Here is a 24859-nt window from a genome sequence, read left to right as displayed (position 1 = left end):
CGCTATATGCACACAGAGGAAGTCACAGTTGTCAAATCCACATGGTCAGCAAGTTATCCCCTGAGATAGGAAAACCCCTTTAAATCTCCCAACTTCTAAAGGGGAACTCCTGGTGCATTTAAAGGGGTATTCTGGAAACTGAGCCTGTCTGACCAATAAAAGAGCTTATCAACAGGCCACCAATGAAGAACTACGCAGGGGGAGACCACTGGTAAAGCAATATCTCTGCAGCTTTGTAAAACAAGTTAGAACATTATATTGCAAAAGGACATGTTATCGCCTCATGAAGCATGGAACTTTCACTTTGAATCATCGGAATAACCCTTTAAGAAACTTCACAAGGAACTTTCACAAATTCCATCAGCAATGCGAGCTTCTGTGTGTGGATCTGTGCAGTAGTTTTTGAGAAACGTGCCTTTTATCAGTGGCAGCACAGGCATAGAGGACTACTTGAAGTAGCCCTGGATATGCAGGAGCTGCATGCTAGCCACACCCACCACTCCCTCTAGCCATTGACTGTCTATTATTGCGAATAGTGAGCTCCAATCATTGGCTGGAGGGTGGGGTGGGTGTGGCTAGCTGCAGCTCATGAACAAGCAGGACTAGTTCTGCATCTGGCTGCTACTAATTAACTGCAAGTCTCTCTAAAACCACTGCACAGATCTACACAGCAGACATCACTAATTAGTGTGACCGGCACTACCTTATGGTGCTCTCAGTGAGGGCTGCAAAATCAGTGGCAGTCCCTTTAATTTTCGTTTCACTCATGCGAGTTAATTCTCTTGGTGGACATGTAAATGTTCTAAATAAATGATCTTCCTCAAAATAACGAAAATACTACATCAGTTTAAACGGAATAATAAGGAGTTTGCTAATGAAACAGAATCCCACCCAGCAATGTTAGCATATGTTGTGTGGGACTCTGCTCATTCTTCCAGCTGTGCAACCTTCAGCTAACACCATCGCAGATACTCACCGTATGCTGTTCCTGGACCAAACTCATTCCCGGCATCCATCATATACTGAGACAGCTGCTCCTGATTATTCAAGCGGCTTGGTGCTTTTCTGTCGAGTTTCTCATAGACAAACTCCTCTATCCTGGCATCTAAGAGAACAAAAAATGATAAAAGTATAATGTAAGAAGTTTAGTACCTTGTTAGCCAGCAGAGCAAAATGTGATTGTTCCCAGCAAGAGAAACCAAGTCATCTTGTAGATATGATAACTTTTAATGGCTAACAAATATACATGATGTTATAGTGAGCTTCCCAACCAACGCAGGGTTCTTGAGGCTTAAACAAAAGCCTGATGAAGAACCCTGCGTAGGTTCAGAAGCTCGCATTACCATCACGCATTTTTGTTAGCTATTAAAAGGTACTTTCTACAAGATTACGTGGTTCTCTTGCTGAGAACAATCACATGGTGGATGCCTAGAGATAAGCTTATTAAGTAGCTTCTGGAAAAGACATTAATCAACCATGTAAATACTTTATATATGCACGTAATTAACCAATTTCCAGCCAATTACTTGTTAGACAGGAACTACATCTATTACAAAAACACAGACACAAGTATTGTCAACTGTGATCAGGACACCGCAAATGACAGCAAGTCCACCATTTATACTATGGCGTATCCACTAGAGTCGCTAATAAAGAGATCAGCAGACTACAATTCCTGGGACTACAGACAATCCAGAGAACGAAGGGTTATCACGAGCAAAACCCCTTCAGCTCTGTAAATAGGAAACTCCGTCTTTAGGATTTGGAGGTGATGGGATGTCAGTTCATCGGGGGTTAATTTGCAATTTTGAAAGTTTATAATGGGAAAACTTCAGATCTCCACTGGCATTTAACAGTGAAAAGGAACCTGCATATATTCCATCTCTTCTGTAAATGTTTTCTAACAGTAGCAAAGTCTTCCTGGAACGATAAAGGGTTGTTGATCCGGGATTATTCCGATTGCCAGATTGGAGTCGGAAATACATTTTTTTCCCTTAACCCCTTGAGTGGCGGGTTTCCTACCACCCCGTCGTGCCCACCAGGGCAGGTTTTTTAAAATGGTCTAATCATTGAATTTCAACTAATTTTGCAGTTGCGTCTCAAGAGCCATAACTTTTTCATTTTTCCATTGACATGGCCATATGAGGGCTTGTTTTTTGCGGGACAAGTTGTGATTTTTTAAACAGGGGGGAGGAAAAAAAAAAATGGGGAAAAAAGGAAAAAAAAGGGGCCATGTCATTAAGGGGTTAAATAATGCATTAACTTCCTTCTCTGGGTCATTACGACGCACGGATACCACATGTGTGATTGTATTTTTGATTTTTTTACAAAGTAAAGGGAGACAAGTGTTTTTATAATTTTTTTTTATAATTTTTTAGCTTTTTTTTTTTTTATTTATTTTTTTTTACATTTTTTTTTTGTCCCTTTAGGGGACTTCCACAGGGACCCATCAGGACCCCTGATCACATTCCGGGGTCCGATGGTGACAGCCCTTTACATGCTGCAGTGACAGCCCTTTACATGCTGCAGTCACAGACTGCAGCATGTAAAGGGTTAACACAGCAGAGATCGGAGGTTTTCTCTGATCTCTGCTGTAAGAGCTAGTACCTAGCTGTCCTCTGACCGCTAACAACCAGCTCTCCCTGCCACAGAGACCATGGGCTTGCTTCTGACAAGCCGATGGTCTCTATGGCAACCTGTAAACAAACCAGGAGATTGCCGACATATCGGCAATATCTTCTGCTGGTTTTTCAAAGCCCTTGCTTTGTTCTCTGTGGGTCTGTGCAGGCAGAGCACAATGCTACAGCTTGTGGCATCGTGCTCTGCAGCTCCCATAGTGATACATAGCCTGGAAATCTTCCGGGGTATATCACTATGGGCAGTGGAGCTCGTCCCGGAAATTTTCCGGGCATGCCACTCAAGGGGTTAAATGGGGAAAATTGGCTTCTACCTCGTTGTGTTTTTTTTGCATTCCTCTGGATCAACATTGGAGGGTTAATAGGCTGAACTGGATGGACATGTGTCTTTTCAGCCTTACATACTACCATGGTTTCCTCGACTTTGGTTTTGCGCACAGCATTATGGGACGAGGGTGCAGCCAATCAGATGACTGTGTAGTTTTGGACAGCTCAGCTTTCCTTTCACTTAATATTTGATGAATACCAACATACGTTTTTACATAAAATCTTGATTACTCAAAACACAGGAACTTGAAAAAGTTTCGCAATCAAAATATTTTCAGTCCCTCCAAGATATTATATTAAAATCCCAGCAGAGTCTAGCTGCTCAAACAGAGGAAGGAAAAGGGGGATTTGGTCACAGGAAGACGGTCATTATCAGATAAACAGTCTATTCCTTCAGGTCCCTGTATGAAAAAGGAAGGCTTGTGAAAAACAAGAGACATAATGTCAGAGGAAGTCACCAGCAAGGATCATCAACTGTGAAGATAGTATAAGACAACTGCCAAGACAAGAGATTTCCAAGGTGTATGAAGGGCACGTACAACGAAACACTAATCCACAGCAAGAACTCGTCATCCAGCGAAGGATATATTATCTGGAAGGATCATCAAGTAGCGAGGAGGTTCCCTGAGAGACGGCGATAACATCTGCAACTCTTACGGCATTTATAATAGAGCCGGCATTTATAATAGAGCCGTATGTCAAACCTGCCCTAACAGATAAGGAAGGATACTTGAGAGATGGGAGGGAGTGAAAAATAAAGATATTATCCCTTTAGTGACCAAGCCTGTTTGCACCTTAATGACCAGGCCAAATGTGGGAAATCTGACGTGTCACTTTAACATAGAATAACTCCGTAAAGGTTTTGCATATTGAAGTGATTCTGACAGTTTTTTCGCCACATATGACCGCATTATGAAAAGTAGATCCCTTAACGCATTCAGCTAGTGGTGTACCGCGTATTTTGATCCCACCATTTTGGAATGAATCGAAGCAAAGCAGAAGGAAAAGAAAATTACGATTTTTGTTTTTTTTGAGAACTGTCATTTTAAAAATAGTTTTTTTTGTACAGCATACATAGGAATGAAGACTTTCACCCCTAAATGGATCCCCCATTTGTCCTGCGTTCAGAGACAAACCCATTGTGGCCCTAATCTTTTGTCTGGACGCACAACGGGACCCAAACTGAACAGCACATCAAACTTCAACTGTCTTTTAATGTTTACATGATCGCCATTATCCATGGATAATGGCGATCACGCGATCAGGGACCACTCAGCGCGGCCCCACCATGACATCTCCAAGCTCTCGGCTACCTTTAGTAGCCAGGAGATTTTAAATTTCCCCTTGCTCTTCCCAGCTTCTACGCTTGCGTCCACCATTTTGGCGACGGGCGCATGCACCAAAGCTGGGCAGAGGTCCACGGATAAGGATCCTGTCGGGGGGACATCGCCGACGGCCTTAATTCAGTAATTTCACCTCCCCTCACGAATCCGTGATGGGAGGTGAAACTTCAGCTTTTTTTACTTTTACATAATCGCCATTATCCATTGGATAACGGAGATCACGTGACTGGGAACTGCATACAGTGGCCCCCCCATTAAAATTTCCAGGCTCTTGGCTAAATTTAGTAGCCAGGTGCGGGGAGATTTTAAATTACCCCTTCAATCTACAGCTTTTGCGCCTGCGTTCGCCATTTTGGCAACAGACGCGTGCACAGAAGCTGAGGTAAGGTCTGCGGACAAATCCGGGGCCCTTAGGTACCTAATTTCATCTACCCTCACGGATATGATCCATGAAGGGAGATGAAACAAAACACAAAATTTTTTTCTCTTTTTAAACATTTTTAAAAACTTTTTAAAATTTTTAAGTTTTTCATGATCGCTGTTATCCATTGGATAGCAGCGATCATGTGACCAGGAACCGCATACAGCGGCTCCCAGTGACAGCTCCCTGCTCTCGGCTACTTATACTAGCCAGGAGCAGGGAGTTTTTAAATTTCTTGGCGATCGCGTGACCGGGAATGGAGCCCGGGATGACAGCTCCATGCTGTCGGCTACCTCCAGTAACCGGCAGCATGGAGCTGTCACGTCCTGAGTCTGCAGCGCTGTCATTCCCAGAGGATGCATGTTTTTATGTCCTCTGGGAATTAAGCCCAGCAGGCCAGGAAGTGACCACTATGGACTGGTCACTAAGGGGTTAGAAAACTGATCAGCTGCATTTTTTCCCTCAGTGTAGGAGGAGCTTAAAGTGGCTGCGCCATCGGGGCTCATGCCCACGACCGTATATCACGGGTCAATGAAAGCCAATGGAATTTTATTGTTCCATACCCAGAAATAAATCGTAGCATGCTCTATTTCTCTGTGTACAGACGCAGTGTGAGCCCTATACACTTGTATGGGCTGCGTATGATACGCTGTCCATACGCAATACATTGTGTATAGACCGTTTTCATACATATCCCTACTGTAAACAGAGCTAGGAATTAAAAAATAAATCAGGATAGATAGATCAGATAATTCACACTGCGCATGTTCGTGAGTGTGTGCTACGCGGGCACACGCACTGTCATACGCAGCCTCTGCTGGCTCTGTCGGCAGAGTATATGGTTACAAGATGTGTTGTGCGCATACGGCCGTGGACATGAAGCCCAACTAAAAGCCCATTATCCACAGTATAGGGGATAACTTTCAGATCAGTGGGGATCCAAATGAATGGAACGGCAATGCACACGTGTGATCACCGCTGCCCCGACTTTAGAATGCGACAAAGCCGTATTCTTGAGGCTGGTGGAGGTGCCAGCAATTGGACCCCCGCTGATCTTAAAGTTATCTACTAGCCTTTGGATAGGCGATAAAGTATTTGTGCCATGATTGAAGGTTAAGGTTATGTTCACACATTGTTGATTTGCTGCAGATTTTGTAGATTTCACCCTTTGAACATCAAAACGACGACAAAATCTGCAACAAATCAATGACGTGTAAACGCAACCTTATGGCTCCATTCACACTATCTAGGGTGAGTGTATAGTTGCATCTTTAACTCATTGATTCTAAAAAACCACCAACACCCCCACCCAGCAGTGCAGAGCCCCTTTGTGTTGCATTTGGCACAAGTTGGGTCTACTGAAATCTATGCACACATTTGGTGTATACATCATCAGGAAGCCTCATCACACAACTGCCTTGTGAGTATAATCTGGGAAAAATTGAGGCGATTTGAGTTAAAGGCTTGAATTGGGCTGAGCTACAATACAGAAAGAAGGCAAAGTTATCTTTGAAAGGGTTTTTTCTCTGAGCAAACTCTTGATGACCTATCATCGGGAATGGCAGGGGTCCAATGCACTGCAGCCTCTTCTCAGGCATGTGACATCTCATTCGTAGGTTGCATGGCTCGAGAGCAGCGCAGTCCCATTTAAGTGAACGTTATTGAGCTGCTATACCAGGCACCACCTCTATACAAAGTACAGCAATGTGTGAGATATGGAATGAAATAGTCTTTACCCAAGCGCTGGTGTTACTTCAAACAGCTTATCAGCTGAAGTCCTGGACAACCCTATTTTGAGGATAGGCCATCAGTAGTTTAGTCCCCAACAACCCCTTTAAGACTTTGGACTTTTTTTTCTTAAGGAGTTATATAAACCTTTCTACATAAAAGTAATTCCCAGACTATCCAACGTAAGCCTTACTTGGATTGGGCTGTAATAACACTTCTGTTTGCCTCATAATTTTCTCAGTCCATAGTTTGGTGGTTTCAGCCTTGGCAAGGAGGTTTTCCAGGTGGGCATCCAGCTCCGTCTTCTCTGCCTGGCCAAGCTTCTCTTCTGTAAACTGTAGGAGCAGAGAGGTAGAGATGAGTAGGTGGCTACAGATATAAGACAGCTATGAATGCGGAGCTTCATGTAGCCTGACTTCTGCAGTATGTCCGCACAGGCATTGCACGGTACAGACCAAAGAATACAACGATTAATTAGATGCTATCTCATGTTAATAGTAAAGCTGGCCCTGGCATGGTCACCGACTAATGTGCCTGTCTGTTAATGCACTCCTGATACCTACACATTTTACATGGCACCCACGCAAAACGTATCTGTTAATCAGGATGTACAACGAGGGAACGCGAGTGCTGGGAGAACAAAAGTTTTCAATATTTTAGGGAAACGCAACTCACATAGTTTTATGTATGTAATGTGGATCTAAAGGGGTATCTCCCGTCTGCATTTCATGGCCAAGATGGGAAAACTTGGAAGCTCCGAACACGCTGGAAAGAGCCGAGCGCTTTCGTTGAAGTGAATTGGTGCTACAGAAAAAGCCTAGCACAGTGCAATACACTACTTCCAATACTCGGAAGCGTAGCGCACTGTGCTTCACCCTTTCTGTGGCTCACATTCACTTCAGTGAGAGCCATTGTAACTGTGTGGCACTAAGAGCTTGGCTCTCTCGGTAGGCACCGGCCTGGTCGCTGGTAGCCATGGCAGCGGTCTCATCTCTTCTATGAAAAGCTGAGATGGGAATGCCTGTTGTTCCCCCCCCCCCCCCCTCTCTCCTTAAAAGGCACCCTCCAGTTCACTGTAAGAATTTTACTCATAACAGTGTATAGGGAACACACCTAGTGCCTTCCTCTTCCATGCTGCTGTGGTTCATCCCATTTCTAGTCCCCTCTTAATGCATGTAGCATGCTATGGTAACCAGAGACACCCCCTACTCTGGGACCTGCTGGGGAAGATAGAAGATGGATGCAGCGCTGGTCCAACCGACGGTACTGGTGTATCTTGACGCCACCAGGAAGTACTGGTGGAGTCAAGTTTGACAAGGGGGTGGGGAGACACGCCACCTGTACTTGATTGGCTGCAGAGATGGATGGGATGCAGGTCCTGGCAGCCCACTGGGATTAATGGGGAAAGCATACCGCGTCCCCCACTGCAGGCAGGCAGCCCCAGCTGCAAGGTCTTTCCATGCCGGGCAGTCAGAAGGCGTTCTAGCACAGCACAGCGGCTTGAAGCAGCTTTCCTCGCAACACTGCAGCACGGAGGCAAAAAGAGACATCAGACAGTGACTGAAAGCCAGCGGCCGCAGAGGCACGCGCTTTGGGCCACCGGCAAAAGAGCATTGACATCAGTTACTTGCCATGCAGGTTCCCCACTCCAGCCGCGCATTGCCACATCGGAAAGGGCCTTCCCCGGCTGCACCACCCCCTCTGTGTTAAAGCGAAGTGCAGGGTCGGCTTCAGCGAGTGCTCCTTCCACCCAACATATGCGTGTTGTAGAACATGCTCGGCTGCACGGACCACACTGCGGCGGCAGTACACTGTAAGCCAGGCTGTCCTTCCACAGCTGCAGAACAGCAGAGAGCCGACAGCGGCACCCCCCGGGGGACAGGCAGCTTACAGCAGTGCAGCAGAGGAGTGCTCCTCAGTTCTACCATGTAGGCAACAGTGGCCGGACCGGGTGACAAGCAGCTAACTGCCACGGAGCACAGGAATGACTCCTCAGTCACATCCCACAGCGCTTCAGGCAGAATAAGGTTTTTGCAGCCTGTGGGACCTTCAGGTCTTGATCCAATCAGCGGCTAGCAGTGTGAGAGGGGCGTTCCACCATGGAAACTTTGTCAAACCCCTAGCCTCCTGTGGAGTTAAGATACACCAGTACCCCAACCGACAGCAGAGGGGGGTCTCAGCCTACCGAAGAACACTATGCATAGGGGAATCCAAGGAGCTGGCAGCTATCTTACATACATGAAGAGGAGTCCGGGACAAACCGTGACGGCAACATTCAAAAGGAGAAGGGCCAGGTGTGTTATTTAGACATTCTTGTAGATATGATAGCTTTTAATGGCTAACAAAAATACATGATGTTATTGCAAGCTTTCAGACCTCTCAGGATCCTTTCTTATGCCTGAGGATAAAAAGGTATCATATCTACAAGATTACTTGGTTTCTCTTACTGAGAACAATCACATTTTGCTCTATTAGCTAAGACAATACCAAACTTATTTCTTAATTCATACATTTCGCATGTAGAATTAGGTTTTTACTGTCAAGATGCCCATATATTAAAAGTTGGTCAAACCTGCAAGATCTGGCAAAATTTGGCTACACTGAGTAGGTAGGCCCCGAGATGCCCGGATGTTGTGTTAACTATTAGATACATTGGAGCTTCTGTTCCCCAGAAGAGAGGCCGCCGCCAACTTCAATGGGAGTCCGTGCCGTAAGGACATGTTAATTCTTCTGTAATAAACACTTGAAAAATGTGGCATTTCAACATGCAAATCTGCAGTAGATATTCAAGGGTCGGTCTTGGATTTCTGCCAATGGAAAAATCTGCCGTGTAAACATGTTCTTCCACCCTCAGAAGATCTGTTATGATTCAACCTGATCCTTCGACTTTACTTCCATTCCAGAAGCCGACATAACATCCGTGAGATATTACATTATGTCTGACATCAAGCATGCTGAATAGCCGCGCTTGTTCTCATCTATTAACGAGCACATGATCACCACCCAAATCTACATGTACAGTATCCTTCCCACAGGCCTGTATATGAGCTTCACGTGTCCCTTAATACATCCCAATACCATAAGCCGGGTGCTTCACACAATGGCAAGGAAGATGACACAGGCGGCTACTATCCCAGCCATCTGATAACAGAAGATCCCAGCACACTCACATCATTATCGGACCGGTTCAGACCAGACATAAGTGTTAGGGTGTGCCACGTGAGCCGTCCCTGACCACGGCCTGATGAGTACATCTGCTTTGTCATAGATGTCACCTGATGGCGGGTATGTAACTTACTGCTGCAATTACTACAGGTTTTTTGCTCAATTGCTACTTTGGTTTTTATTTTGGATAGAAAATCCCTTATATCCCAACCCCCTCCCCCCCCAAAATAAAAACTTTGACACTAAAGTGCTGCCCCACATACCGGAATAGTATTTCCAACTTTGCATAATTATTTTCAGGGACTAAAGTACATCAACCGCTGATCTGCTGCTCAGGGTCCCTGACGATCAACTAACTAAAGAGGCCGCAGTGCTCATACATCAATCACATGGCCAGAGAGCAGTTTACTCCCATTCAAGTGAATGGAAGAGAGCTGCTATACCAGGCACAGCCACTACACAACGTACGGCACTGTGCCTGGTATGGGCTGCAGTGCTCATCTGATCACTGTTGTCACTTCAATCAGCTGATTGACTAAGATCCTGAGTGTCAGATCCCTAGTCATCTACTATTGATGATCTATCCTGGAGGACAGGTCATTATTGTTTACTCAAAAAAAAACTCTTAACACCTTAATGACAGGACAAAGCTATGTCTTGTGCATTTGGAGTTTAAATGGATGAAGGTTGGGAAATTATCCGGCTTCATAAGATGTGTGCCAGGTCTTTCTCACAACTTGGCCATGTCCGTAGCGTGACTTGATAGAATGCTTGTCAGTCCATGGTATAACGCAATACTATGGTATTACTTTATACTGCAGGAGGGATCAAAAGATTGCAAGTTCAAGTCCCCTATGATGACTTAAAAAAAAACAACAACTTTTTAAATTATATATAAATGTTCCTTTCTGTTTAAGTTTTATTAATTAGAAGGGGGGAAAAAAGGAAAAGATATTTTGGACCCCCCCCCCCCCCTCATTTTCATGATCAGCAGTTTGACCCCCATAAGAAACGTACCCCTTATACACAGGGCAGGGGATAACTTCCAGCTGTGGGACAAAATTCACAACTCATCGATTCCACGCATTTTTTTTTTTTTTCAGTAGCAGGTGGATATTTAAGTCTCATTTAATTGTCCGGGCCTTCACTTTCACCTATCCTCAGGACACATCAGTGGGGGTCCCTCAGCTAAGTGGATATTGAGCCGGCTGTCAGTGCTGGGAACAGACATCTCTGTCCGTAGTGTAGTGGCCTGGTTTAGTAATGCAGGCACGGTTTCCCCTGAACTCAGTGGGAGCTGTACCTGTGAAACCAACCTGGAATACTGCACTATGAAAGGAGCTGCCTGCTTCCGGCTCCGTTTGCCCCGACAGTGGGCTCAGCCAACAGCTGATAGGCAGGGATCCTGAGCGGAGGAACCCTACCCCAAAACTTTCATAACATGATGCTGGGCTCATTTTTGTGGCCCACTTTGTATATTCCAGGACTGGTATTCATAAAATTGCGGTGTAAGTTTACCCGAACTCTGAGCATCATAGAAGCAGAAGATGCAAAGCAGGAAGTTCAGGTCAGTTAGACCTGCAGTCCATCCGGGACTCATTTTTGTATTCCGTACTAATGAGGGGAGTTCATTAAAGATTTCCCCTGACCCACTTCTATTTAATCGCAGGATGCTGAAACTGCACGTGTGTAATAATGTACGCTTCTATAGGTTACGTGCCGATCTGCATCTCTGAACTGATACCAGTCCTGCTTTTACAGGACTGCAGTGGTGTGAGGTCTGATAATGGACCCAGTGGAATACAGAGCAGTCATCAAGTTCCTTTACTTGAAGCTCCGCGCACCAAGGGAGATGTCTAATGAGATGAGGAGGTTTATGGGGAGGACTCCCCATCAAGGATGCAGTCAAAAACTGGCATCGTCAATTCAAATGTGGTTGGACTCCGGTAGAAACGGCTGCAATTCCAAAACAACCCTACTCTGCCATCAATGAACACACCATCCAGCCAGTGGAGGCCGCCATTTGGGAAAGTCACCAAGTAACCTAGCCTAAAAGGTCAAGATTAGGGAGGGGGGGTCTGTGGAAAAACAAAATCATCCAAGACCATCTACATATGCATAAGGTATCCACTCGCTGGGTTCCCCGGCTGCTTACACCTTTCCAGAAGGATGAATGAGTCGAATGCTCCCAGGCTCTTTTGACGATGTGCCGTGGAAATCAGGAGGACTTTTACAACAGACTAATCACACAGGATGAAAGCTGGATCCATCACTATGATCCGGAGACTAAGGTCCAGTCAATGCAATGGAAGCATCTGGACTCGCCACCTCCAAAGGCATGTGCCCAGCCCTCAGTAGGCAAGGCCATGCTCAGTCTTTTGGGACCCGCACGGAGTAGTCCCGATGGATTTCCTAGCGAAGGGTACCACAATTACCGGGGCAAACCAAGCTTCACTGCTGCAGAAATTGTGGGAGGCCATCAAAACCCAGAGACGTGGCATGATCACCAAAGGTAATGCATGACAATGCCCCAGTTCACAACTCACATGTTGCCCAGACAGAAGCACACTGCTGCGGGTATAAAGTTCTACAGCATCCCCCTTGTTCAACCGACTTCACCCCTTTCCAACAATGAAGTCATTTTTGAAGGGCAAGCATTTACCAGATGATGACTGATTACAGAAGTCATAACGTGGCTTTTGAAGGAACCTGTTGACTTCTACAAGCGAGGTGTTTACAGCTGCATAAACAGATGGGAGAAGCGCATGTCCCTAGGTGGCACCGATGTGGAGAAGGACTGATAACTGGGCCAAGTATCGCTGCTCTCAGTCCACAGGAAGTGGGTCAGGGGAAGTCTTTAATGGACCCCCCGGTAACACAGCAGAATGCAGCAGTGCGGTTGGCGCTTGGACGCCATCTCAGAGTTCTGTCCCTCCCACGTCAGGTAAAAGTCAACATGGAGATTAGCGGTCTGAGCCCGCGTGACGCTGCCTTGGGGATCTAGTCCAACAGAAGTTAAATGCAGTTAATTTTTGACATAGGCCGGTCATACGGCCGCTTTTTACAGCGTTTAGCGCTGAGTTTCAAACGTCGCCCTACACGCTGTAAACCGCTCCGCTGATTTCAGCGGGGCTTCTCAGACAAGTATTCGGATGACGAGTTTCTAACGCCACATTTTTCAAGCGCTGTCTGTTCTATTTTCAAGCATCCAAGTGTTTTTAGACGCCTATTGAGAACAATGTGGAGCGTTTCCAACACTGTCAAAAACGCGGTAGAATGCCGTGTACAGCGCTTTACTGCATTTGTGAACGCAGCGTTCTATGTCACCAGGAGGGAAATTGAAAGCGGTGCTGCCATCTGCTTGCTTCACCGGCATTGTTACTGCGCGGAAAGTAGGCAAACGCTCACACTGAGCACCGTACAAAGCAGCTCCGCCCTAGTAGAAACGCTGCGCTTACAAACAGCATTACTACCCCCCTGCGAGAGCGCGGGCTTAGGGCCCATCACACTGACACTCATGTACAACTCACATATGTAAGAAACATACATGTAAAACAGTGATCATAAGAAACGTATAGGTAAGCGTGTGGAAACGTACAGCTATACGTCTTCAGTTAATTGCAATATATCAATATATTCGGCTATCCGTTCCGTCGCGGCCAAGTCTTGGATACTCTGCAGGCCGGTCCTCTCCATGCCGCCGTACGGCCGCTTTCAATTTTTAGTACAGGGAGAGAAAACATCAATTCTGCCATCGCTTATTTTACAGCATTAGGTATCATATCCACGGCACGCACGAATTTAGCATGGGGAATCCAGCATGGAACCCGTCCGTGACCGCGGTGGGTGACCCTGCGTACTTGTGTGTGCAGGCGGCAGCATTCACATGGATCTCTGTTCTTTCGGCTTCTCTGTACTGTGGATGGTCCACACGGCTCGCTGTTGGATATGCGCAGTACAGATAATTTTTTTTTTTTTTTTTCGAACTCCTGTTTTTCCGGCAGAATCCGCAGCCCGTCCACAATGCTAATTGCTGACAGCCTCCATTGACTTCAATAGAAGCCGTCCGTGTGGGAACCGAAGGAAGATAGAGCATGCTGCGATATTTCGTCCATGAGCAGAAACCGCTATTGGTTTCCGCTCGTGTGCATGAACAATCATTTTCCCATAGCACGCTATGGGCGGTATTTGCTGGAGGCGGATGCCAGCCCCAGATTCCACAGCATAGATCCACCGATGCGCATTGGGCATTTATCATGCAGCATAAGGCCTCCTGTCCACGGGTGATATGTCACTGCGTTACTCGCGGCAATATTCCGGCCATGGGTAACGCAGTGAACGCTTCCCATAGACTTAACTATAGAAAGTGCAGCCCAACGTCCACGAGCGGCGAGTCATAGCGATTCTCCACTCACGGGATTCAAAATCACGGCATGCCACGATATGCTATTAGATAGGCTCACCATGGAGACCTGACGGCTCTTCCCCTGCGGTGGAATATCGCTAGTGACATTTCGCCTCGCCCGTGGACTGCGGCATAAATAACGTGCTTTTTTAGCGGCTTGGTACAATTACGACGATACTACAATAAAAACGTTTTTTTGAAAAAAATTTTTCCCCTACATCCCATAACTTTATTTTTCCATGAACAGAGCTTTGTGGGGGCTTGTTTATTGCGGGACGAGCGGTGGTTTTTAGTGACTCATTTGGGGGTACATAAGGCTTGATAAATATGTTTAATTTATTCCACAAGACATTATTAGAGATGAGCGAGCATACTCGCTAAGGACAATTACTAGAGCGAGCATTGCCCTTAGCGAGTACCTGCCCGCTCGGGAGCAAAGGTTCGGGTGCCGGCGGGGAGATCTCTCTCTCTTCCTCTCTCCCCACTGCTCACTCCCACAACTCACCTGTCACCCCCACCGACACCCGAATCTTTTCTTCCGAGCGGGCAGGTACTCGCTAAGGACAATATTCGCTCGAGCAATTGTCCTTAGCGAGTATGCTCGCTCATCTCTAGACATTATGGATACAATGATACCAAAATACATGGGATATTTATTGGGAAAAAAAAAAGGTTGTATACAAACAGGGGAAAGCAGGCAAAAAAAAAAAAAAAAAAAAAAGGTTAAAGATTTTGTACGTTTATGTCCCAATGAGGATGCATTGTGGTACTTCTGTCCTGCAATGCTTTATGGCTTACAATAGCAATCATAGGCTGTGGCACTAGTATCTGGTTGCCATGGCAACCCAATGCATTGCATACTGCTGAGATATGGGCGCAGCAGAAGGCCGTGTAAAAGAGCCCTGACCGGGCTGATCCACATGATAAAAGTTATGCTATTGTTCCCGAAGGAACACCGTAAAAACAAGAACACAAAACCAAACCAATGGTGGCATTTCTGGCAGAGAAGTTTCTATCTGCACCCCCAAAAAAACTTTTTTTTTTTTAATAAAAAAGTTACCCCCCCCCCCCCCCCACACACACACACGTACCCCAGAGCAGTGCCAGTGAGAAGTACAACTCATCCCTCCCTGGAAACCCCTTCCTACAGCCATGCCAACGAGTTATGGCTCTTGCAATGCAACGATGACAATCGCCTGGTCCCTAAGATACAAAACAGGCCAGTCACTAAGGGGTTAATCTCCTCAGACTTGATGGACAACCCAGCTCTGATTCTCTCCTGTCACAGCAGACACCAGGAGGAGTCCATCACACAACCCCACCAAGCATCTGCAGGGCTGCCCCCATCATCACCGGAAGGCACCGTGCAGATGTGAAGAGGAAATCCCCAACAGCCCGAGGATGGGCACAGCAGTCTGTCACCAACTGCACTTAAAGGGGCAGTGTGACAAGTGACAGCAGGTGGCAGATGTACTGCCATGTGTGGCACAGAGCCCAGGTACTACTCAGTCACCCACCGCTCCTGGCCAGGTCCCTGGAGGCCACGGTGCTCTCACCCCCACCGGCCTCATGCAGTGACCCTACCGCCCGCCCGTACCTGCACTGCGCGGCTGAGGAAGGTGCCGGCGTCGGCCGCCAATTTTTTCACATTGAAGTCCATGTTGATGTTGGCACCGGGGAGGCAGCTGGTCACAGGCTGAGGAGATAAGGGAGGGGAGGCTCCGCCCGGAGCGCAGGCCTGTCACACTCTGGGCGGCTCCCTCACTACACATGTGACCGGAAGTCACAACGTCTACGTCCGCACCATAGAGATGCCAGGACGTACAGGAAGGGATAGTGACGTAACTGTATGACTGCGCAGGCGCGGCCCAGCACAGGTTTTGGCGGGAAAGCCGTCCCTCCTCCTGCTGTTATTTAGTGTTATGTCTGTCCACATGGTTGCTACATGATTTACAGTCCTAACATACAGACATATTTGTGAATGAGAACTGGAGAATATGGTGTTAGTCAGAAACTATGGCATCTTTCCCACATTGTGGGACATGTATATAGAAGTTTATGCCAGTTTTGTGGTGTAAAGGTCACATATATGTGCATAGTTAGCACTTGTGAATGGCTTTTGTGCCACCTGGGCTGGGCTTAGTGAAAGGGGCATAAGCCTACTAACTCCCTCAGATTTACTGTACACTTGAAGCTGGCCTAAAGTGTGGTGGACATCTACAGCTGTTCATGGCGTAGAGATCCCATTCTGGGCACAGACTGGCCAGACGTGGCCGATGTTTAAGGCATTTACCCCTTAATAAGTGTGTGGGAGTAACAAACAGAGAGGTCCTGAATCGTATAAAACCCGATATATCACTGGAGGACAAGATGACAGGGCTCAGGCTCACAGAGAACAAGGTGGCCCGCCTCGGCTCACGCATTTTGGCCATGTAGTGCAAGCAGAGCCGCTACAATAATATATAATGCTTGGACAGATCAGCGGCATAAGAAGACCCGGCCACCAAAGGACACGATGGCTGATACTGTCAGAACTGATACTGGCATGGATATCACACAACTAAAAGAAACAGTGCAAAACCGAAAACATGGAGAGCTCTCGCCTTTAGGCTGGGTTCACTCAGGGCGGATTTGCCGCAGAAATTCCGCGCAGAATTTCGCCGCGGCAAATCCGCCTGCGGCCGCTAATCTCGGGATTAGCCAGCCATGTGGACGAGATTTCACAGAAATCTCGTCCACACGGGACGGCCAATCCGCTGCGGTAAGTCAGGCTGGAACCACGGCTGCGGCGACTGCAGCCGCGGCTTCAGAAGATGCAGCATGTCTATTTTTCTTTCCGCTGCAGCTGCGCTCTCCTCTATGGGAGCGCCGGCCGCAGCGGAAGAGCGAGCGACCGGGCCGCTTCAAAGCCGCCGCGGGTTTTTCCGCGGCGGTTCTCCCGGCGGAAATCTCGCAGTTTTTGCTGCGGCCAAACCGCGGGATTTCCGGTGGGAATACGCCCCGTGTGACCCCAGCCTTAGGGTCGCCGAGGGTCATGAACGACTAACCAGCTAACAACAACAATGTAAATGGTCAGCACGAGCAGCACTCATATAGTCTCACAGTGAAGCAGGACTGGAAAAATGCACGCCACTACAGGGAATCCGGATCCAAGGATTCCAGCCAGACACAGGAAAAAGTAGTCCGTGGCAACATAAAGTGATGCAATAAAAATCAAAGCTTTATTTTACCTCCAGAGTAAAAGCTGCAACATTTCGATCAAGAGATCTTTTGCATCACTGTATGCTGCCACGAACTACTTTTTCCTGCAGCTAACAACAACAAATGTGTCATGCTTCACTTTAGTGCCTGGTTTAGGGTGCCTGTCCACGGGGGTGATTTCGCCGGCGGTAAACCGCCGGCAAATCACGCCGGCCGACGCTTCCCATAGCATTGCTATGGAAAGCGCCGGCACCTGTCCACGAGCGGAGAATCATTGCGATTCACCGCTCGCTGTGGGCAATTCGCAGCATGCTGCGAATTGCCCTGATTCTCCGTGGCCAGCCTATCTATCAGATAGGACTGACCGGCGGAGAATCGGCGGCGGCACGCGCGGCCGAGATCTGACGCAGGACTTCGCATCGGCGGTTGACAGGGGGCCTTACTAATAAGGAAATATTTATCGGGAATTTTTGACACCAGTTTTCTGTCATACTTTTTTCCCTTCTCCAACTGAAAGTGCAACAAATTTATCAAATATCACATTCCTTCCCGCTATATGACGTACATTTACGTCATGCAGCATCGGGATATGTATGAAAAGAGATCGCGGGGCGACCTCTCTTCATGTAGCGCGGACGTCACCTGTTTATTGCAGCTGACAAACGCGGGCAATAGCTGCAATCGTCCGCGCGGCCGATTGTGGCTATTAACTCTTTAAATGCCAGTGTCAATTCTGACAGCGGCATTTAAATGCCTCAAACGATGTTCAGGGGTCCCGTATGGCCACCCCACGATGAGATCTCAGGGAGATCTCAGGGTGTCATGGCAGTTAGGAGCCTTTTGAAAGGTCCAGGGCTGCATTAGCAGACTGCCTCTCAAGCCATGCCCAAAGGGGTGCCTGTCAAGTCGCAGTATGATGTAATGCTTTGGCATTACATCATTCTGCAGGAGCGATCAAAGCATTGCTAGTTTTGGTCCCCCAGGGGAGCTTAAAAGAAAAGTAAAAATGAAATCAGTAAAATGTTATTAATTGTAAAAAAAAATAGTAATAAAAGTTTTAATCACCCCCCTTTTGCCATAACTATAAAAAAAATCTAAATCATAAAACAAAAATACAAATTTGGTATCACCGCGTCCATAAAAGTCTGATCTATGAAAGTAGCGCATTAGTAGCCCAGAAATGTCATTTTTTTTTCATTTCAGTCCACTTAGAATTTAAAAAAAGTTTTTCAGTATATTATATGGTACATTAAATAGCACCATTGAAAAATACAACTTATCCTACCAAAAACAAGCCCTCATACAGCGACGCTGATGGATAAAAAAAGGAGTTGCGATTTTTTTAAAAGGGGGGGAGAAAAAATGAAAATGGAAAAATAAAAAGGGCCGCGTTGTTAAAGGGTTAAATTTCCAGAGATGTGGAGTTAGGCTGCTTTCTCACCTGTGGTGGGGGTTTCATTTTCCTGCTTCATGTTTCTGCTCCATTCGGGGAGCAGGAAAGGTGAATCGCCTGGCTAAACAGATCCTTTTTGACTATAATGGGGTCGGTTGGGTTTCTGCTCAGCAGCCCAGCATTTTACCAGAAAAAAAAGCGCTGTAAGCAGTAAAATTTCTTCAGGTGTTTTGTGCCAAATCTGCGTCGGAACCTCCGAACTGAGACAGAAGTGAACCTGGTCTTATTTTGTACTTTTCACTGTAATGATTCTTAATCTCTTTATTAAAAGCAACCTTTATTAATAACTATATTAAAAACAATAAGGCCGAACTGACAGACACACACAGAATCATTTTCACCGATCCGGTGGAAGGACAGAATCTAGAAAATGCAGTAAGGACTGATTCTGGAAAAAGCAATTGCAATTCATGCAATCTTGTAGTTATCACCTAAACGGATGGGTGACATTCCAAAACCGTCATCCAAGTATGAAAAAAATGGTTCCTAACAAGTGGAGAACCACAAAAATCCCAATCTACCTTGGAAAAAAATTTGACTACACTATTCTCAGAATTCCTATATTTAATACATTTTTGCTATATTAAATTAGAATACCAGGATTGTTTCTACTGTATTTTCTAATCACAGAGAAAGTATGTGTACGGAGTAGCTCACCGTCTCGGCATTCACAGCTGACTTCAGCTCCTGCAAGTAAGTCCTCCTATGTGTGCAGCTTTTATCGCCCAGCCTCCTGGCGTCCACAACTGTATAGAGTTCTTATTTCCCAGGAAAAGAAAAAGGAAAATCTGCTCTCCATAGGTAAGAAAATGTCCTGCTTTATTTCATATGTGCCTTCAAAAAGTCCAGATGAATCGGGACGCGTTTCTGCTCTGTGATCAAGGCTCGCACAGAGCAGAAACGCGTCCCGATTCATCTGGACTTTTTTAAGGCACATATGAAATAAAGCAAGACATTTTCTTACCTATGGAGAGCAGCTTTTCCTTTTTCTTTTCCTGGGAAAGAAGAAATCTATATTTTTAATCAGTCTAATAGGCATAAGGAGTGTTCACAAGGTTCAACGCGTTTCCGCTACAATAACGCAGCCTCATCAGGAACCTAAACTTTCTATTCCAAAAGGATATTCTAAATACTACTTAACAATAGCAAAAAAGGGGAGATTTCACCTCCAATAATAAAAAAAAAATCTAATCTAGTGTGGGGATTAAAGGAGATGTCCCGCGCCGAAACGGTTTTTTTTTTTTTTTAACCCCCCCCCCCGTTCGGCGCGAGACAACCCCGATGCAGGGGTTAAAAAAACCACCCGCACAGCGCTTACCTGAATCCCGGCGGTCCGGCGTCTTCATACTCACCTGCTGAAGATGGCCGCCGGGATCTTCTACCTTCGTGGACCGCAGCTCTTCTGTGCGGTCCACTGCCGATTCCAGCCTCCTGATTGGCTGGAATCGGCACGTGACGGGGCGGAGCTACACGGAGCCGCTCTCTGGCACGAGCGGCTCCATAGAAGACTGCTGAAGACCCGGACTGCGCAAGCGCGGCTAATTTGGCCATCGGAGGCCAAAAATTAGTCGGCTCCATGGAGACGAGGACGCTAGCAACGGAGCAGGTAAGTATAAAACTTTTTATAACTTCTGTATGGCTCATAATTAATGCACAATGTACATTACAAAGTGCATTATTATGGCCATGCAGAAGTGTATAGACCCACTTGCTGCCTCGGGACATCTCCTTTAAGTTAAATAACTCTGCTCTAAAGTTGGTTTGTATCTCCAATACTTCCAAACAGATACTACGCAGGCCAGCTCCCCCTCAACCAGAAAATAACAAACAATATTGTAGCAGCATCACCGGCCTTGAAGGTAGGAGGGAGATGAATGGTCTTATTTTGTATATCGCTGAGCTGCTTGAGTGAAATTGCAACATATTTTGCAAGTTTTAAAAAAAATCACATTTCATAAAAATTTCGACATGTTTATGGAAACTGGAGAGGTGTAACAACTATTTCTTATAGCCCACTATTTTTTATAGTTAGGGACTAGAGATGAGCGAACGTGTTCGTCCGAGCTTGATATTCGTGCGAATATTAGGGTGTTCGGGATGTTCGTTATTCGTAACGAACACCATGCGGTGTTCGGGTTACTTTCACTTCCTTCCCTGAGACGTTAGCGCGCTTTTCTGGCCAATTGAAAGACAGGGAAGGCATTACAACTTCCCCCTGTGTTGTTCCAGCCCTATACCACCCCCCTGCTGTGAGTGGCTGGCGAGATCAGGTGTCCGCCGAATATAAAAGTCGGCCCCTCCCGCGGCTCGCCTCAGATGCCGTGTGAGTTAGATGAGGGACAGTGCTGTTTGTACCGGAGCTGCTGTAGGGAAAGAATTGGTAGTTAGTGTAGGCTTCAAGACCCCCAAAGGTCCTTATTAGGGCCACTGATAGCTGTGTGTTGGCTGCTGTTAGCAGTGGCAATTTTTTTTCTTCTCAAAATCGCCTCTGCAGAGCGTTGCACCCGGCATTAGGGACAGAAGTGCTGCATAGGCAGGGAGAGTGTTAGGAGTGAGTGTAGCCTTCAAGAACCTCAACGGTCCTTTCTAAGGCCATATTTAACCGTGTGCAGTACTGTGCTGGCTGCTGTTAGCTGTGCTGCATTTTTTTTTTCTTCTCAAAATCGCCTCTGCAGAGCATTGCACCCTCCATTGATACTGCAGGGAAAGAATTGTGTAGGCAGGGCCACAACACAGTTATTATTCATTGAATATACGCAGTGCTGCCTTTTGGTGGAAAAAAACTGAAAATAATTGTATTTGTCCTGCCTCTGTCCGTCCTAAGGGCGGTGGACACGTGTCGGCTGCGTGTGCAACGTTTAAAAATCAGACGCACCCAGCTACGTTTTACTCCTGGCTTCGCCATTTGCTTTCCTTAATTGGGAAAAAAAATACCTGCTCTGCCAGAGTTAATAACTCTGCTACCCTCACGTTCTGTGCCACATTAGCAGGGACACAGCACAGTTATTAAACTTCTCATGTTCATTGAATATACGCAGTGCTGCCTTTTGGTGGAAAAAAACTGAAAATAATTGTATTTGCCCTGCCTCTGTCCGTCCTAAGGGCGGTGGACACGTGTCGGCTGCGTGTGCAACGTTTAAAAATCAGACGCACCAAGCTACGTTTTACTCCTGGCTTCGCCATTTGCTTTCCTTAATTGGGAAAAAAAATACCTGCTCTGCCAGAGTTAATAACTCTGCTACCCTCACGTTCTGTGACACATTAGCAGGGACACAGCACAGTTATTAAACTTCTCATGTTCATTGAATATACGCAGTGCTGCCTTTTGGTGGAAAAAAACTGAAAATAATTGTATTTGTCCTGCCTCTGTCCGTCCTAAGGGCGGTGGACACGTGTCGGCTGCGTGTGCAACGTTTAAAAATCAGACGCACTGAGGCTACGTTTTACTCCTGGCTTCGCCATTTGCTTTCCTTAATTGGGAAAAAAATACCTGCTCTGCCAGAGTTAATAACTCTGCTACCCTCACGTTCTGTGCCACATTAGCAGGGACACAGCACAGTTATTAAACTTCTCATGTTCATTGAATATACGCAGTGCTGCCTTTTGGTGAAAAAAAACTGAAAATAATTGTATTTGTCCTGCCTCTGTCCGTCCTAAGGGCGGTGGACACGTGTCGGCTGCGTGTGCAATGTTTAAAAATCAGACGCACCCAGCTACGTTTTACTCCTGGCTTCGCCATTTGCTTTCCTTAATTGGGAAAAAAAATACCTGCTCTGCCAGAGTTAATAACTCTGCTACCCTCACGTTCTGTGCCCTTTAAAAAACAATGCAGGAGAAATCATTGATGATGACGAAGGGAAAGCAAATCTACTAAACAGCTTCTTCTCAAGTGTGTTCACCAAAGAAAAGGAAATGCCACACGAGATGCAGGGGAATAAAACGAACCCCTTACAAAATATCTCATACCTAACGCAGGAGGAGGTGCGGAAGCGTCTAAAGAAAACTAAAATTGATAAATCACCGGGCCCAGATGGATTACACCCAAGGATACTAAAGGAACTAAGTGACGAGATAGCTAGGCCGCTATACCTAATATTTCTAGACACTATCAAGACCGGAGTAGTACCATTGGACTGGCGCATTGCCAACGTGGTTCCAATTTACAAAAAAGGGAGCAAAAGTGAGCCTGGTAACTACAGGCCAGTAAGTCTCACTTCAGTAACGGGAAAAATTTTCGAGGGGATTCTGAGAGACGCCATCGATGAGTACCTCAAGGAGATTAAGGGAATAACTCCTCACCAGCATGGATTCATGAAGGGTCGCTCATGTCAGACAAATCTGATCAGTTTCTACAATGAAGTAAGCTCTAAGCTGGACCTGGGAGTGTCTATTGATCTCGTATATCTGGACTTCTCTAAAGCCTTTGACACCGTGCCACATAATAGGCTAATATACAAAATGAGGCAGCTCGGACTGGGCGAAAACGTGTGTAAGTGGGTAAAAAATTGGCTCAACGATAGAAAGCAGAGGGTGGTAATAAATGGTTCGTACTCTGATTGGACCACAGTCGCTAGCGGGGTGCCACAGGGTTCAGTATTAGGCCCCACTCTGTTCAACATATTTATTAATGACCTGATAGAGGGGCTGCACAGCAAAATATCAATATTTGCAGATGACACAAAATTATACAATATAATTAATGCAACGGAGGACAATGTGCGGCTACAAACGGACCTGGATAAGATGGGGGCTTGGGCAGAAAAATGGCAAATGAAGTTCAATGTTGAAAAATGTAAGACTATGCACATGGGCAAGAGGAACGGATGTCACAAATATTCACTTAATGGGGTACCGCTGGGGAAAAGTGATATGGAAAAGGATCTAGGGGTATTAGTGGATAATAGACTAAACTGGAGTAACCAATGCCAGTCAGCTGCTGCAAAGGCAAATAAAGTCTTGGGGTGCATTAAAAGAGGTATAGGGGCGAAGGACGAGAACATCATCCTTCCATTATATAAGGCACTTGTCAGGCCTCACATGGAATACTGCGTACAATTCTGGACACCGGTGCTCAGGAAAGATGTCACAGTGCTTGAAGGGGTTCAAAGAAGGGCAACTAAACTAATACATGGAATGACGGGACTGGAATACCCACAGAGGCTATCCAAATTGGGACTATTTACTCTAGAAAAAAGAAGGTTAAGAGGCGACCAAATAACCATGTATAAGTACATGAGGGGACAACACATGGATCTCTCCCGCGATCTGTTTACACCCAGGACCACGACGGTAACAAGAGGACATCCGCTACGATTAGAGGAAAGTAGGTTTCATCACCAACATAGAAAGGGGTTCTTTACTGTAAGAGCAGTTAGACTGTGGAACTCTCTACCGGAGGAAGTGGTGATGGCAAAATCGATAGAGGAGTTTAAAAGGGGACTTGATGTCTTTCTGGAGAAGAAGTATATTACAGGATATAAATATTAGGTTAAGGGTCAATCCTGGTATACAGGCAGGTAGGAACTATTAGGGGTTGATCCAGGGAACAGTCTGATTGCCATTAGGGAGTCGGGAAGGAATTTTTCCCCCAAAAGGGCTAATTGGCTTCTGGCCCTGGGGTTTTTTGCCTTCCTCTGGATCAACACAGTAGGATAGACAGGCTGGACTAGATGGACAATGTCTTCATTCGGCCTTACATACTATGTTACTATGTTACTATGTTATTAGCAGGGACACAGCACAGTTATTAAACTTCTCATGTTCATTGAATATACGCAGTGCTGCCTTTTGGTGGAAAAAAACTGAAAATAATTGTATTTGTCCTGCCTCTGTCCGTCCTAAGGGCGGTGGACACGTGTCGGCTGCGTGTGCAACGTTTAAAAATCAGACGCACCCAGCTACGTTTTACTCCTGGCTTCGCCATTTGCTTTCCTTAATTGGGAAAAAAATACCTGCTCTGCCAGAGTTAATAACTCTGCTACCCTCACGTTCTGTGCCACATTAGCAGGGACACAGCACAGTTATTAAACTTCTCATGTTCATTGAATATACGCAGTGCTGCCTTTTGGTGAAAAAAAACTGAAAATAATTGTATTTGTCCTGCCTCTGTCCGTCCTAAGGGCGGTGGACACGTGTCGGCTGCGTGTGCAATGTTTAAAAATCAGACGCACCCAGCTACGT

The 24859-nt window shown here is 46.2% G+C and overlaps 1 protein-coding gene across 1 annotated transcript in view; it reads right to left on the bottom strand.

Annotated features, from left to right (window-relative positions):
- The window catches only part of SH3GLB1 (SH3 domain containing GRB2 like, endophilin B1), a 43228-nt gene extending 27434 nt beyond the window's left edge, over positions 1-15794 (bottom strand). The window contains exons 1-3 of the mRNA XM_066597317.1: positions 15623-15794; positions 6649-6790; positions 977-1105 (exon numbers count right to left, since the gene is read on the bottom strand). Coding sequence (XP_066453414.1) covers positions 977-1105; positions 6649-6790; positions 15623-15685 — 334 coding nt within the window. The 5' untranslated portion in view covers positions 15686-15794. The remainder of the gene's footprint in view (positions 1-976; positions 1106-6648; positions 6791-15622) is intronic.
- Positions 15795-24859: the final 9065 nt, after the last annotated feature.

Source organism: Eleutherodactylus coqui, chromosome 3, assembly GCF_035609145.1.
Source record: "Eleutherodactylus coqui strain aEleCoq1 chromosome 3, aEleCoq1.hap1, whole genome shotgun sequence".
Taxonomy (NCBI): domain Eukaryota; kingdom Metazoa; phylum Chordata; class Amphibia; order Anura; family Eleutherodactylidae; genus Eleutherodactylus; species Eleutherodactylus coqui.
This window is presented reverse-complemented; position numbering and strand designations above follow the sequence as displayed.